Raw genomic sequence first — 15,753 nt, forward strand, 5'->3', positions numbered from 1 at the left:
CTAGTTGTGCTAGGCAGGCATTACTTTGCTCAACTTTGCTGCAAAGAATGTTGATATAGATTTATGACCAAAGAAGGAACAAAGAAATAGCCCCAAAAATGGGTTTTAGAATAGTGGTGGATTGGATTGGATTGGATTGGCTCTGCATAGAAGTTAGATGAGCCATAGATTGAAACGGTAAAACATATGTGGTGTATAGCACTAAACGTGTTTTGTCTACTTTAGGGCTAGTCAAATTCAAATCTTGAAACTTACGTACAGGCCAAGTTATAAAGACTAACCATCTCTTGTATTATTATTATTATTATTATTATTATTATTATTATTATTATTTGACTACAGATATGTTTATACGGTCGTTTTGGCCAGAAATTTTTTTAGTCTTGGTTTCTAGAATGATACAAGTTATTTCCAAAACGTCTAAGTTTGGAGTTACAGCTACGAAGCACAACATTTTAGTCTCAATGCTGCATTTATTATGTGCCGTTTCTTTATCTCTATCGAACTTGATTTAGACGACTAGTAAATGGTGTTATTCAATCTTTAATTTATTCATGGTCAAATGACTTTAATGTTTTTCATTTAATTTTTAAAACTAACTTGTGGGAATACAAAATAAACGAACTTGAAATTAGACTAATCAGTTTTTCCAACATATTGTATTCTTTCCTATGTGAGAATAGAAAAAAAGTGGAGGACTTTGGATAAATCAAACTATGTAAAATGTATGCTCCATAATCTACTTTTGATACTTGTTATGTCGTTTTGGTGTTTTAAAAAGGGTCACTGTTAATCTGTTAATTATAAAACTTAGCGCAACAGATGTAAAAGACAAAAACCAAAGCGGCAGCCCAATTCTCATTGGCCCATGCAAGAGTAATTTGATTGAACCAGCTGTTGTTCTTCGAGAGCAACAAGAAGAATGAGCAAGCTAACCTATTATTATTATTATTATTATATAAATAATAATAAAAAAGATTGCATATTCGTGAGTATTGGAGTACAACCTACCGAACAAGTGTAACAATATTAAACTATTAATAAGTACATGAGTAACTAACTATACTAATCACCAATTGATTTTTAAATATAATATCGTAATTTTTGTCATGGTATCATGAGTCATATCCTTAGCAAGCATTCGATCCACACCGATTCAAATAGTGAGCCGCATGAGATTCACATAGTGCACAAATTTAAGATGGGTGAACAAAAATTAGCCACCATCTTGAGAGGATATTGAAGTATAATGTCCCAATTAGAACAAGTATAAAAATATTGAATTATTAATAAGTATATTAGTAACTCCACTAATCACTAATTGATTTTTAGATGAAACTCATTATTCTTGTCCGTGAGTTTTATTTATTATAAAATAATAATGTGAAAGAATTATTGATGTTTACTTTTGCCATATTCTAGCCGGTTAAGTGGGGTTAGCTACACAAACAATATCACCTTCAAAAAAAAATTATAAATGAATGAACGAACAAAACGGAAGGTGTAAAACATTAGGGTACTCCAATCCAAATATGCTAAGAAGTCATCTTCAAATATATTGCTTTATCATTTTTTTCCCTCTCCCAACAAAATGAATATAACCATTTTATTTTCTAAAATGATATTTATATAAATCACACAACAACCGAAAGCAATTTTGTACCCTCTTATCTTATCTAGCCACTCACTTATTTTAGCCTACGCAAAATTTATATCAGAATCAATAATTTACATAATAAAAAAGAAAATAAGTATACCTAATATTTGACCCCTAACCAAAACCATAATATTCTGTTTTATATAAATTAATGGGTAGGTAGCCATTTGGTATTTTGTATTTTTGCAAAATATTATTTTGGTACTATTTGTTTTCAATAATGCTCATATGGTACCATGTATTTTAAAATCGTACATATTTGGTACCCTAAACTCAAATTTAATTAATAATTTTTTACCAATTTAATCAAACTGCTATCAATTATATAAGTTCTAAATTTAAATTTAATTACTTAATTACATATGACAGTATAATTATATTGACAAAATTTTATCTATCAAATCTGAATCTAGGGTATCAAATATGTATAATTTTAAAATACAAGGTACTATATAAGCATTTTTAAAAATAAATAGTACTAAAATCATACTTTGTAAAAATATAGAGTAAATAAATAAATTTCCTAAATTAATTAAGAAAAAAAAGAAAAGAAATGCCGCGTGGAGTAGGCGACTTTGACTTTCTATCCTCTCCCGCTGTTTTTTTCTTAAAAATTTCGAAGTACGGTTTTGTATTTGTGAAACAGGGCCGACCGTAGACGAGTCCAAAGTCCAATTTTTTATTTCTCTCTCTACAATAAAACCAAATTATATTTTCTCTCTCTAAGATTTCATCGTCTCTGTTCCTATATCACATTGCTTTACTGCCAAGACAAAGCTATCAATTTTTGGAATTTCCATTTTTTTTTTGGTTTCAAATTCTTCTGATACAAACTTATTCCTACCCTTTACCTTTTCCGTACAGTCCTAGATTACATAGATAGATCTCTCAGATTACTTCTGTGCCCATTTTTTTTCTCTCAGTGTAGAATTAATTAACCTCTCTAACCATGGCTGGTCGCTACGATCACAACCCTTTTGCCGAAGAAGAAGAAGTCAACCCTTTCTCTGTAAGTCTCTGTATGATTCAAACTTATTTGGTGGTTTTGAATTTGAATTGGGCTTTTGAGCCTAGTGAATTCGGTTGATTATGGTGGTTGACTTTGGGTGATCACCACTGAAATGGGTTTGGTTTGCTTAAGAACTAGATTTTACTTTCTGGGGTTCTTTTCATCTGTGAATTAAACTGCGTTGTGTGTTTACAGGACTTGAATTTTCACGTGTAATTGAAAATTTACATGGTTATTATCATGTACAAGAAATCCTTGTGTTGCTGAAATTTCTTGTAGGAATTACAAACTAAGGACCACAATTTCGTCACTGCAATACCTAAGTTTCTGAATTACTTATTTATGTCGTTTTTCTGGTCTGCTATACCAAAGGGCAGGGTGCCCTAATATGATTAGCAAGTTACTTTGATGATCAAATGCCATTTTTGTAATCACTGGAATATGAATTTGTGTAACCAAAGTCTATGTGGAGTGGAGAAGCTTGATAAAAATGGTAGTGGATTTACCATTAGAAAAAGTCACTGGGTTTAGCTGTTACTAATATCTAAATGCATGCCTAATGGCAGAATTACATTTCACGTTCTTTTTCTTTTTCAGAACCCGATGAAAATTTTACTTATTAGTCATGACTCTTTTTTTGTAATCTTATTAACAATGCTTTTAAGGCAAGTTTTCCCATGGGGCGTGTTATACATGATGTTTTTGCTCTTTTACCTTGGTTTGGCTCCTTCCCTATTGGCATTGCGCATATACCATGGTTTTGCTCTTTTGTGATTCTTGTTTTATCTATGTTAGTTTTCTCACTGTCCCTTCTCAGAGAAGAAAGGGTTAAAAGGAAGATATACAGGCTCTTATTATCATCTTTGGAGTTCTCAAGTATGAGTGTAAATGCATTTTCATTTTTCAGAACCCCGGAACTGCTGCTACAGCCAGAGACTCAAGGTTGTCTCCTCTTCCTCCCGAGCCTGTTGATTTCAATTATGGTCGAGGTTCCACGGTTGATATCCCTATGGATTCGAATATGGTAGGACCAAATTCTTACTTTGATTGTTTGATGCATAGCAATTATTACATGTGTTTCGTCTAATATTTGTGATGTTATTTAATTTAGGATTTGCGAAAGAAAGAGAAGGAACTCCAAGCAAAAGAAGCTGAATTGAGAAGGCGTGAGCAGGTATCTATTTATGAGCAGATTTATGAATTCTTAATACATGCACATTTTATACATACTTGACTGGTGTTTGAATTTTAGTTCGATCATTATTCATAATGAACCATGGAGTGGTGGATCATTTGATAGTAGGATGTTGGCCTTCAGTACTATGAAGCATACAGTTTGTTTTGGGCCAAAGATATCCTATGTATGTTTGAACATGTGCCTAACATTTATGTGTCAAATAATACATTTTGTCTTTCTTAAAAGTAATATTGATTTCTCGACATAGCAATTTCTTGTGATGGTAGTTATTTGCTTAAGTACCTCTTCAATGAATTTCATCAGTCTGCTTAATTGTTGAGCAGGACCTAAGACGGAGAGAAGAAGCTGCAGCTCGGGGTAAGTCATCCTGTGTTATTTTCTTCTTCTTTTAGATAGAAACTACCCTGCATTTGAGTACCATCTTTCATTCTAGTTTTCACAGAAAAATATGGATTCCACCTTAGCATAAAGTGTTTGAAGTGCATAGAGAAAATGTTCATATACGTGACAGTCATTTCATAGATCTATCGCCCTTTTCTTGCAGCTGGAATAGTTATCGAAGAGAAAAATTGGCCACCTTTCTTTCCAATAATTCATCATGATATTGGAAATGAAATACCAATACATTTACAGAAAATGCAGTATCTTGCGTTCTCGACATGGTTAGGTATGTTAATCAATGCTTGATTTTGTTGATTTATGACACTGATCATTTTCATTATGTTATAGTTTGATTTGTTTGTAGTAATAGTTAGCTGCTCCAGTTATGTTAGTCTACTCAAGTTGCTGACATTCTATTATAGATGGCCGTGATTTGATGATGAGTTTTTGTGTATACAGGATTGATGGTTTGCCTTCTCTGGAATATCATAGCAGTTTCAACAGCATGGATTAAAGGAGAAAGTGAATACAAAATCACTATACATATTTTCTGTAAATAAATAGGTGTTATTCATTATTTATCTGATGTATGATGATCTGTTCATGATTGCAGGGGTGACGATCTGGTTCCTAGCTCTCATCTACTTCATATCAGGGGTCCCAGGTTCTTACGTGCTGTGGTACCGTCCACTATACCGTGCTTTTAGGTACACGTTTCTCATAATTCCCAACATGAATGTTACTTTTATCCACACATCTTTATCTTCTAATTTGAGTGCTCCTGTTTCTTCTTGTGCAGGAGTGAAAGTGCTTTTAAGTTTGGATGGTTTTTCTTGTTTTATCTGGTATGTGTCTCTTTTGTCTCTCTCATTTTTTTTCAAGAATTGAAGAATGAGTGTGTAATATCTTCTGCTACAGCTTCACATTGCCTTCTGCATATTCTCTGCGGTCGCTCCTCCTATTGTTTTCAGAGGAAATTCTCTCACGTATGTACACGAACATGACTTCACTTTTATGCACATGTCAAGAACTTTTGGACTTCTTTATTCAGCACTATTAATATGTTGTTTGTGCCTTTGAAAACAGTGGTATTCTGCCTGCAATTAATCTTATTGGTCAGAATGCTTTGGTTGGGGTAAGAATGTTTGTAAATTCAAGATCTCAATTGATACATGGGAATGAATAGCAATAGCATTCATCAACTGAATTTTCTTTTGCTCGTAAAACAGATCTTTTACTTCATCGGGTTCGGCCTATTTTGCATGGAGTCGTTGGTCAGTGTCTGGGTTATTCAGGTAACTTCTTTTGACTTTCAAATCTCAACAAAAGATTCTTGAACTAATACATAAGAGAGGGTGGTTCTGCCAATTATTTACATTTGTGTTATTTGTTGTTGTGTTGTGACTCGCAGCAAGTATACATGTACTTCCGAGGGAGTGGTAAGGCTGCTGAGATGAAGCGTGAAGCTGCAAGACAAGCCATGAGGGCAGCACTATGAAGCGATTCACATAATCACATTCACCAGCTGAGCTGAGTCTATGAAAATGGAATGAATGAAGTTAGATTGTATATGCACTATGCGATGCCCTTAGCCTTAGCCTTAGCTTATACAAATGCTTGTTTGCTGCTTGTGTTCATATTTGTTTATCACCATGACACCGATTGTTACAAACAAACAAACTACCAGAGTTAGTTTTTGCTATGATATGAGTGGCCTTGTACCCATTTTTTCCCACTTTTTAAAATTAACGAGTTGCATAATTTCTTAAAACTTTCCAAATTCAATCATTAACAAAAATCAAATCTCTCTCTCTTAGTCTTCTTTAACCTTTTGCTTTTACATGATAAAATTCATCTTGATAGGCATTTTAATAAAATTTCTCTATAACATGTTGGCTGAAAGTTTAATAATCTGGCCCATGGATTGGTAAAGTATGTCTTTAGGCTAGATGATGAATTTTGCCGGTTGGAGGAACTCTTTCCGACTTGTACTTTTTTTCCGTTACATTCTAAATAGTAATAAACTTTATTCCCGACCCAAAAAAAAAAATTTCAATCAAAAACTTGGAATTCATTAGTTGACTTGTTAAATTCTTGAACTATTTTTCATGACTTTATTATGAGTATGAAAGGTTGATGTTGAATATGAGATTATTATTGATTAGATTATCAAATGTGTAGTAACTCTAAGAAATCAAATTCTAGTAGTTATCTAATTTTCGAAGGATGGGAAGAGAAAAAGTGGCTACAAAGTCATCTTTAATGTGTAATAATCACGTTATTTCTCTGTTATTCACATTTCTCACCGTTTAGATTAAATTTAGCATAGTTACAACTTACAAGATTGGCGGTTCTTTCTTCTCCAAGAAATTTGACCATATTTATGTAATCCTTCTTTTCTAATAAAGTTGCATCTTTTACTACTTTACAGTGTTTGAATTACTCATTTTAGCTTATGGAGTTTCTATTTCTTGTGACCACATCTCAACAAAGAGAGGTATACTTTTGTCAAAACTCTTCTCTCATATGTCACTTTCAAAACCCAACAGAAAGAAAAAAAAAAGGTAACAAATCTAAATTTTTGTACGGAGAATATTTAGTTTATTATTATTATTATCATTAAATAAACTGAATTTCATTCAACTAAGAATTAGTCACAATTTAGGGTCAAATATACGAGGAATAATCTGTACCATATTCAGAGACATAGCATGGTTTAGCTAAAACATGAATCCTTGACATTAAAAAAAAAATCATTACAAATGACAATTTCTTTAGAAACTCTGTTGTTGATGTTGTTGATTTTTTGTTGTAGCCAAAGCTTTGTTGTACAGAGATTTACTTATTACATATCAAATCATTGTTCTTTCTTTCTCCATATATATCAGATCAAGGTAGATCAAGTTCTATCAAATCCAATAGTCAAAGTTGGACCCTACAATTAATGAAGAGAAAAACACACACATGTCCATTTCCAATCATGCCAGCTGAAACTATTAAATGCAACATGAATTTGGTAAATCTCATATATGTTACATACATCTTAGAACAATTATAACCAAATTAAGAACCCTCCAAATAATATATCTCCAATTCTAAAAATTTTACTTTGTTTAAACATGATCGACTCTAATTATCATTTTTACCAAACGAGATACTTTAGAGTTTAGATAATATCAAAATATCTAACGATCGAGGAAGGAAAGACTGGAAAAAGTGAAGAACCAAATCTATAGTAAGCAGATAATTAAAAAGTCTCTCAGAGTCATAAAAACTCTTACACACCACAACTTATACAATACTATATTGTATAATATTACATATCATATATATATATATTATGATCTACTAAAAACTGCATCACATTAAACTGTATGTTATAGTATTGAAACCAGCCATTACCGTCTACCGGCTCCGTCACACCGGAGCTTATATCCTTCTAACAATAAGCAACACACTTCTTCTTGCAATCCATGGTGCAGCCGCCGCCGCCGCCTCCACCGCCGTAGCCCTTCCCTGACCGGCTATAGGAGGTGAAACACTTAGCTGGACAGGTCAGCTTCTTTTGGTAACAGGGACCCTTATCTTTGCACACCACAGTGGGCCTGACCACCCCATTTCTGGAGCGGCCTCCACTCGGACCACCAAACCCGGATCCGTACCCGCCACCTATGATCCCGCTGCCGTAGCCGTTTCCGAAGCCGGGTATGTTGAAGGCGGGTCCGGGTCCGAAGAAGCCACCTGGAATATTACCGGTGTTCCCACCACCACCACCACCACCGCCACCTTTGTTGTTGTTCTGGTTTGAAGGGGTTCCCTTCGAGTGCTTGAGCTCACCGTAGGAGTCTTTATCGGAACCGGGTCGGATCGAGTGACAGAGTGAAGCTGCAGCAGTGAGAAGAAAGATGGTGAAGAGAATTTTAGTCATGGAGTTCATTTTTGCTTTTGGTTGATTATGGATATGGTTTGGTTGGGACTTTGTAAGTAGTGTGATGAGGAGAGAAGGCAGCGTTTGGTTAGGGAGGAATATATAAAAAGTTTTGAGAATGGGTTGGAAGAAAGAAAGAAAGAAAGAGCATTAATGGAGAGTATTAGTGGACAGTTGAGGGGGCCTCCATGAATGGAGGGGTAGGTAGGTCGAGTGCCATTATTATGCTGCTTTTTACTCCTATTCTCATTCTCATTATTATCATCATGCCTTGCCTAGCCTACAATATAATTATGTAATTTATAATAAGCATATAGAAAAGAAAAAAAAAAATGTGTTTTTCTTCTAATAGATTTTGTTGGATAGTAATTGGTAACATAATGGAAAGATTTGACTAATTATAAAATCCTTTTATCAATTTATTTAAACGATAAATAAAATAATCATTCATAGATCAACCGGACATAGTTCATTGCAAGAAGATAACACTCAATAACAAAATCAAATAATATAGGCTTACTAAGCCGTTCAACTAATATAGGCTTATCAAGCGGTTTATAATATGCTTCTCTTATTTCGAACATAATTTTTTTTTTAAGAGAGTTGTATGCATTGTACTTGGTTAGTGTAATGTTGAAAAAAAAAATTCTAATCAAATATAATAAACAATATAGCGAAAGTAATATGAAATTAAATCTAAAATGCACATGAATATTTTAAAAAAATGGAGTAAATTTATTTATTATTATGTAATCTTAATTTTTAGTTTTTATTCTAAATTTTGGATTAGCTAGGGTTTCCAAATAGTGTTTTGTCATTTTTTTGACTTAGAAGTTAATTATTTCATGATTTTTAAGGGGACTTTTATAAATTTTAAAAAATTAATGTTGAATTATCTTACTTAGCCAAAAACAAAAGGAATTTTTGTAATTTAATCACATTAGCCCCTCAATATTAACACTTTATTTGTAGATTTGAAATTTGGCAATATACTAATTGGAGTTTGTTCAAGCCATATGGCCTTTTTGGATTTGGATATGAGGGCGACCTATCGAGTTTTTGAGTGTGACCAATTAAGATAAGATAGTACTATGAGTAGTTGCACTATTTTGTCAATATATATATTTTATATACATGGTTAAACTAATGTTGGTTTTAGTTTATTTTTCTTCTTTTATTTCAATTGAAGATATTCTTATTTTAAAATAAATTTTCTATTAACTAATGTGTGTTAATTTATTATTATTATTATAAAACTTTCTAATTACAATGACTTAAAAATCAGTGGTCATTTTCATACATCAGTGAGGTTCACGTATGCGAGCTCTTCATTTCAATGTAAAGAGACTCACATATAGAGGTTCGTGATGTTAACAGTGATGCCGACTTATAAATTATGATAATATTATATAGGAGAGTTTTATTAAGGGATTTCACTTTAAGTTTTATTGGTGATGTTTTTTAATGTTTTCAACCCGTGAATACTTTTTGATGTGATTTTTTTTATGACTCTGTATATTGTAGTTGTTTAGAACATCCTGCAAATTTTCAGAAAATTCTGAATAGTTTACAGTACAAAAAGCTAGGTTCAAACATGTTGTTTTCCACTCGCATAAAAAAAATTAGTCACGTGTGCAACAACATGTTTGAACTTAGTTTTTGGTACTGTAAATTATTTAGAATTTTATAAAAATTGCGTCGGTGCTCTAAATAGCTACAATATACACAGTCATAAAAAAATCGCTCTGAAAACTGTTCAAAGGTTGAGAATACTGAGAGTCTCACCGGTAGGGCTTAAAGTGAATCCCCTATAGGAGAATTGTCCAATGTATATAATAGGGTTTATGCTATTTTAATTTTCTTTCTTTTTCTCCAATATAACTTTCGATATTTAGTTTTAAATCATGGGAATTTACTAATTTGGTATCCTGTGTATTTTTGTAAAGTATCATTTTGGTACCCTATTTTTTCAATAATACTCGTATGGTACTTTGTATTTTAAAAATCATACATATTTGAAACCCTAAACTCAAATTTGATAAAAAAAAATTCAATTTCACCAAATTACCATCAGTTATATGTAATTAAGTAATTAAATTTGAAATTAGAATTCATATAATTGAGAACAATTTGATTAAATTGGCAAAATTTTATTAATTGAATTTGAGTTTAGGGTACTAAATATAAACGATTTCAAAATATAAGGTATCAAATAAGTATTATTGTAAATACATGATACCAAAATAATACTTTATAAAAACACAAGGTACAACCGAATGGTTATCTACTATTAAATCATTACAAACATAATAATTTATTTTGTAAATTTAAAAATAGTATTAATTTTTGTTATTGGTCTTCTGATGAGGAAAAAAAAAGTTCAAACTGTTAAAGTGAGGTACCATTTTCTTTTTACCAAATTTCAAAATAGAAATTCTATTTATGATTAATTAAACTCAAATATTTAAACTAATATTAAAATAAAATAGAGATACCCAAAATTATATATATTCTATAAGAATAATACAAATTAAGCTAACTTTGGTCCAATATGTTAGGTGATTTTGCTGTATTTGATGGGTCCCTTACTAGATTTTTGTTAGTGAAATTTTGTTTTGGGATTACACGTATCATATCACATTTGACGTTATGGAAAAGATTGTGATTTAGATGCCTTGGTTTAATGATATTGTCTCGTTGTTTGGTTTAATGCAGCACATAATCACATATACAAAAAAAAAAAAATGAATAATAGCATTTTATGTATTTGATCTCATTATGGTTCACATCTCTAATTTCAGCTAGGATATTTTATATATAAAATAAGGAAAAAAACTATTTTGTATTGTTTATTTTATCAAAATACTTTGATACTTTATATTTCGAATAATAATTATTTAGTACTGTAATGTAAATTCATTTATAATTAGTATCCTGAACTCAGATTTGATCAATATGACTAAATTATTATCAATTATAATTAAGTCATTTTTTAATTTTAAAACTATATATAACAAAAGACAATTTGATCGTATTAATAAAAATTTATTAATCGAATTTGAGTTCAGAATATAAAATATGTATGAATTCAAATTTATATCTCGATAAAACACATAATACCAAATAAATATATACTTTATAAAAATATAGAAAGAGTAGCTTTCAATATAATTAATGAACCATACTAGTTCTCATTAATTACATATTTTAATACAATGTTTAATGTTTTATGTATAAGATAAAACATGGCATTAAAGTGGCTAACTTCCTATCTGCAACTCATTTAAAGTTCATTCACTCACGACGCGGTTTCGTTTGACTATTAACACCATAATCATATCTATTGCCATTGCTCCACATGCAGCATCTGCTATTGTACGGCGGCAAAAAACAAAAAGCAAAGCGCACGAGAAGTGAATTTCAATATGCCAAGTGTATAATTTAATTGAATTGGGGTCCATAATGAACAATATAAATCTACAATATCTAGATATTCTTCTATATATATATATATTCTTCTATATGGACTTCACTTTAAGCCCTACTGGTAGGGCTTTCAGTATTTCTCGACCTGTGAACAGTTTTTGGCGGGACTTTTTTTTTATAACCGTATATATTGTAGTTATTTAGAGCAACCTGCAAATTTTTCAGAAAATTCCGAATAGTTTACAGTACCGAAAACTAAATTCAAACATGTTGTTGCACGCGTGACTAATTTTTTTTATGCGCGTAGAAAACAACATATTTGAACCTAGTTTTCGATACTGTAAACTATTCGGAATTTTCTAAAAAATTTGCAGGTTGCTCTAAATAACTACAATATACACGATTATAAAAAAAAGTCCCGCCAAAAACTGTTCACGGGTCGAGAAACACTAAAAGCCCTACCGGTAGGGCTTAAAGTGAAGCCCATATAAATTTTTTTTCCTATATATATATATGTTAGAAGAATTTAATTGATTTGGGGTAAGTATGCATAATATATCCGATCTAATTATAATTGATCGCCATAAATTGGATATCCAGTTACAATTGGATCAGATGTAATTTTTAAAAATTTAAATTGAATCGGTCAATTGTTGGATGGGGATCCAACATCCAATAAAAACCAATTGATTCCGATCCAATAAATAACTAGGGGATGCATCTAATGAATGGAACCGATCCAATATCCAATTATCGGATTGGATCGGTTGACTCAATTCAATTAGATTGAATCGGTTGTAAAAATCAAATATCCAATTGATAATTGGATTTGATCAAATGGGATGGGCTTAAATCCATTGGATGTGATCCAATGAACACTCATAATTTGTGGTATAATTGTATAATTTAAATCTACAATAAAAAAACGTATAATTTAATTAATTTGGGGTCCATAATGAACATATAAATCTACAATATCTAGATATTCTTCTATATATGTTAGATACTATGCGTTTCACTTAAAATAAATTAGTCATATTGGCGCACACTAGCTAGTTGTAGTTGGTTATCTTTATTATATCGCGTTAATTGTATATATAATCTAAAGTACCTTGATAAGAATACTCAGTAGACTTCTTTTGTCTTTTGTTGACCTTAAATTAAATGTGATCATGTTAATGGTAATTGCTTTTATCTAAAGTAGTTGATATTAGCGGATGTTGCATGCAGGGATTTTGTAGGGCTTAATTTCGAGACTTTCATGGGGTGATTATAACGTACGGTACAGAGCACTTTACATTCATCTAGGTCTTCAAATTGTTGCGGATGCTGGCCTAATTATTAGGCGACGTACTAGCCACTTTAAGGTATCCAATTTCATATGTTATGAAAAATTGTGTAGATATGATTTAATATCGAGTTTCACATATTTAAATTTAAAATTGAATATGTAAAACTTGATATTAAATTACACCAATTATAATTTGTCATATTATGTGGTGTTAGATATAATATGATAGGCTATTGTGATTGCCTTATTCATTTTCTTTTTTCTTTTCTTGATATCCAAGATGGGGATTAGAGTTTAGGATTTCCTCTTAAGTTATAATACTATTAAAGTTTATTTATTTTTATGCTAATTCCCTTCTTTTTTTTTTAACTCAATGTAATTCTCTTCATTTTTATGTGGTCCTTATTATAATTATTTTGTGCCTAAAAATGATAACAAACTTACCTATAATTAGCTACTTAAAATTTTAGTTTGTATACATATCTTCAAAGATTGTGAATAATATCCAATTTAATATGCATGCATATATAGTTTTTTGTCGCAAATGTGGAGATGTATATATTACTATAATAAGCAGACTCTAGCACTAAATACTTCCCAAATTAAACTTCATTTTTCATGTCCTTATATCCACCAAAACCAGTACTTAAAAAAGAGATACAACATATAAATGTATTGCCCAGATATATATGATATCATAATACATAAAATCTTAGTGTTGAATAATGATTATCTCACAAGGGTCTTGGAAGAAATAACAAACAGTCCCATCACATGTAAAACTTATTCAATTATTCATATGAATATATAGTCAAACAGCTATGCTGCTGATTTTAGTATATCACACACTACTCATGATGCCTACGTATATATCAAGGCCAAATATTTCAATTTCTTGAGGCACTTTGTCGTAGGATAGCAATAGAGAGGAATAATAATATCATGGTCCATTACCTACATGTAATATTTATACATATATAAGGACAATATTTCTATAGGAGTTTCACTTTAAGCCTTATCGGTGAGACTCTCAGTGTTTTACAACCCGTGAACAGTTTTCGGCACGATTTTTTTTTTATGACCGTGTATATTGTAGCTATTTAGAGCATCTTGCAAATTTTCAAAAAATTCTGAATAGTTTACAGTACCGAAAACTAGGTTCAAACATATTGATTTCCACGCGCATAAAAAAAATTAGTCACGCGTGCAACAACATGTTTGAAGTTAGTTTTCGATACTATAAATTATTCGGAATTTTCTGAAAATTTGCAGGATGCTCTAAATAGCTACAATATACACAGTCATAAAAAAAATTGCACCGAAAATTGCTCACGGGTCGAGAACACTGAGAGCCCTACCAGTAAAGCTTAAAGTGAAGCGCCTATAGACTTGAATTCCCATATCTATTCTATATAATAAGTGTGTAGATAACGAAAATTCTTAGTTTTAACCGTATTTTATTTTTTTTCCGTTAACTTTAATGGAATATTCTTATATTTAAAAGAATATTCTTATATTTAATGGTAAATTGTAAACATGACTTAAACCTAAATAAAATTAAATAAATAAATAATTAAACAAATTAAAATATGATATTTTTTAGATATTTTACAATAATGATTATTTAAAAATAATAAAATCATATATTTTATAACTAATAAAATTTAATTAAACTTAAATTTAACATTATATTAAACATATAATATATAATCTTTTGTTGTCACTGCCAAATTCAAAAACTAGAACAAATATAAACTTAAACAAAAATTAATTAATTAATTAATTAAAAGATGATATTTTTAAGATGTTTTATGATAATTTAATTATTTAAATCATATTTATTTAAAAATAATAAAGGCATACATAATTTTTTTTATCTTATAAATTTGTGTGATACTTTATTTTTTATCAAGTGATTGGAGCTATTTTTTTTTATTAAATTCACCAAAGGACATTGTGATATACATTAGACACTAAAAATAGTTGATGCATGTATACTACTGTCTACACTATGACTTTTTCTATTCTTATTTTATTCCTATTATTAATTTCTTTTTAAATATTATTGTATTTTATATATATTTCATGTAGTCATCTAAATATATATATCTATGTCAACGTTGTGTTTAGATGTCATATATGTAGGGATTATTAATATAAATATTTATATATACTATAGCATTATAATTCATTCTATTATATATATTCTAAAAAAAATATTGAACCAGTTTTTATTAAAATTGTAGACAATGTTTACAATTTTAAAATTAAGCAAATATGATTGTACGTTGCTTATATCTAGTGTATATATATATATATATGTACAGTGATTATAATTATGATTAAATAGACTTGAATGAATTTTTAATACAATTTGGCAAACTGCAAACCAGAACTTTGGAAATCTTTTTCCCACCATAAATGTTACATTAAATCAATCTCCTTATTTGTAATCTGTCACAATATTCTTTGTTGAATGTGGTCCATATCTCATGCAACTATACAGTGGCCTATGTTTATCTATAAAATTCTCCTACTCTTAGGTTTTTTTTTTTTTAAAAAAAATATATATATTTATGTATATTCCTTAAAAGTTTTGGGGAGAGTTTAAACGAAAAATCCAATCCAAAAATGGGGGTATCCTTTTTCCCATCAATTTTCTTTTCTTTCATGTAAAAGTGATTTTCTTACTTCACTAAAATATTAATTAAATCAAAGACCTATTATTAAAAAGAAATGTTTACTTTGCTCCACTACGAACTATGAACTTTGAAAATCAGTTTAAATTTAGTAATTGGCCTTTAATTACACCACCAAGCAAGTTGACAATGAGAGAGAGATTTGAAAATGGAGGACCGACCAC

At 30.4% G+C, this 15,753-nt stretch overlaps 2 protein-coding genes across 2 annotated transcripts; one reads left to right on the forward strand and one right to left on the reverse strand.

The window, feature by feature from the left end:
• Positions 1 to 2,314: 2,314 nt before the first annotated feature.
• Positions 2,315 to 5,980, forward strand: LOC133794137 (secretory carrier-associated membrane protein 3-like). The gene is made up of 12 exons (XM_062231339.1): positions 2,315 to 2,666; positions 3,574 to 3,690; positions 3,778 to 3,840; positions 4,188 to 4,221; positions 4,409 to 4,531; positions 4,705 to 4,767; positions 4,859 to 4,952; positions 5,045 to 5,090; positions 5,164 to 5,231; positions 5,332 to 5,380; positions 5,475 to 5,540; positions 5,657 to 5,980. The coding sequence occupies exons 1-12, from the start codon at positions 2,607 to 2,609 to the stop codon at positions 5,741 to 5,743; spliced, it is 870 nt and encodes a 289-aa protein (XP_062087323.1). The 5' UTR covers positions 2,315 to 2,606; the 3' UTR covers positions 5,744 to 5,980.
• Positions 5,981 to 7,462: 1,482 nt separating this feature from the next.
• LOC133794138 (glycine-rich cell wall structural protein 2-like) lies at positions 7,463 to 8,285 on the reverse strand. Its single transcript, XM_062231340.1, has one exon. The coding sequence runs from the start codon at positions 8,180 to 8,182 to the stop codon at positions 7,685 to 7,687; it is 498 nt and encodes a 165-aa protein (XP_062087324.1). The 5' UTR covers positions 8,183 to 8,285; the 3' UTR covers positions 7,463 to 7,684.
• Between the last annotated feature and the right edge of the window lie 7,468 nt (positions 8,286 to 15,753).

This window comes from Humulus lupulus, chromosome 8, assembly GCF_963169125.1.
Source record: "Humulus lupulus chromosome 8, drHumLupu1.1, whole genome shotgun sequence".
NCBI classification, from domain to species: Eukaryota; Viridiplantae; Streptophyta; class Magnoliopsida; order Rosales; family Cannabaceae; genus Humulus; species Humulus lupulus.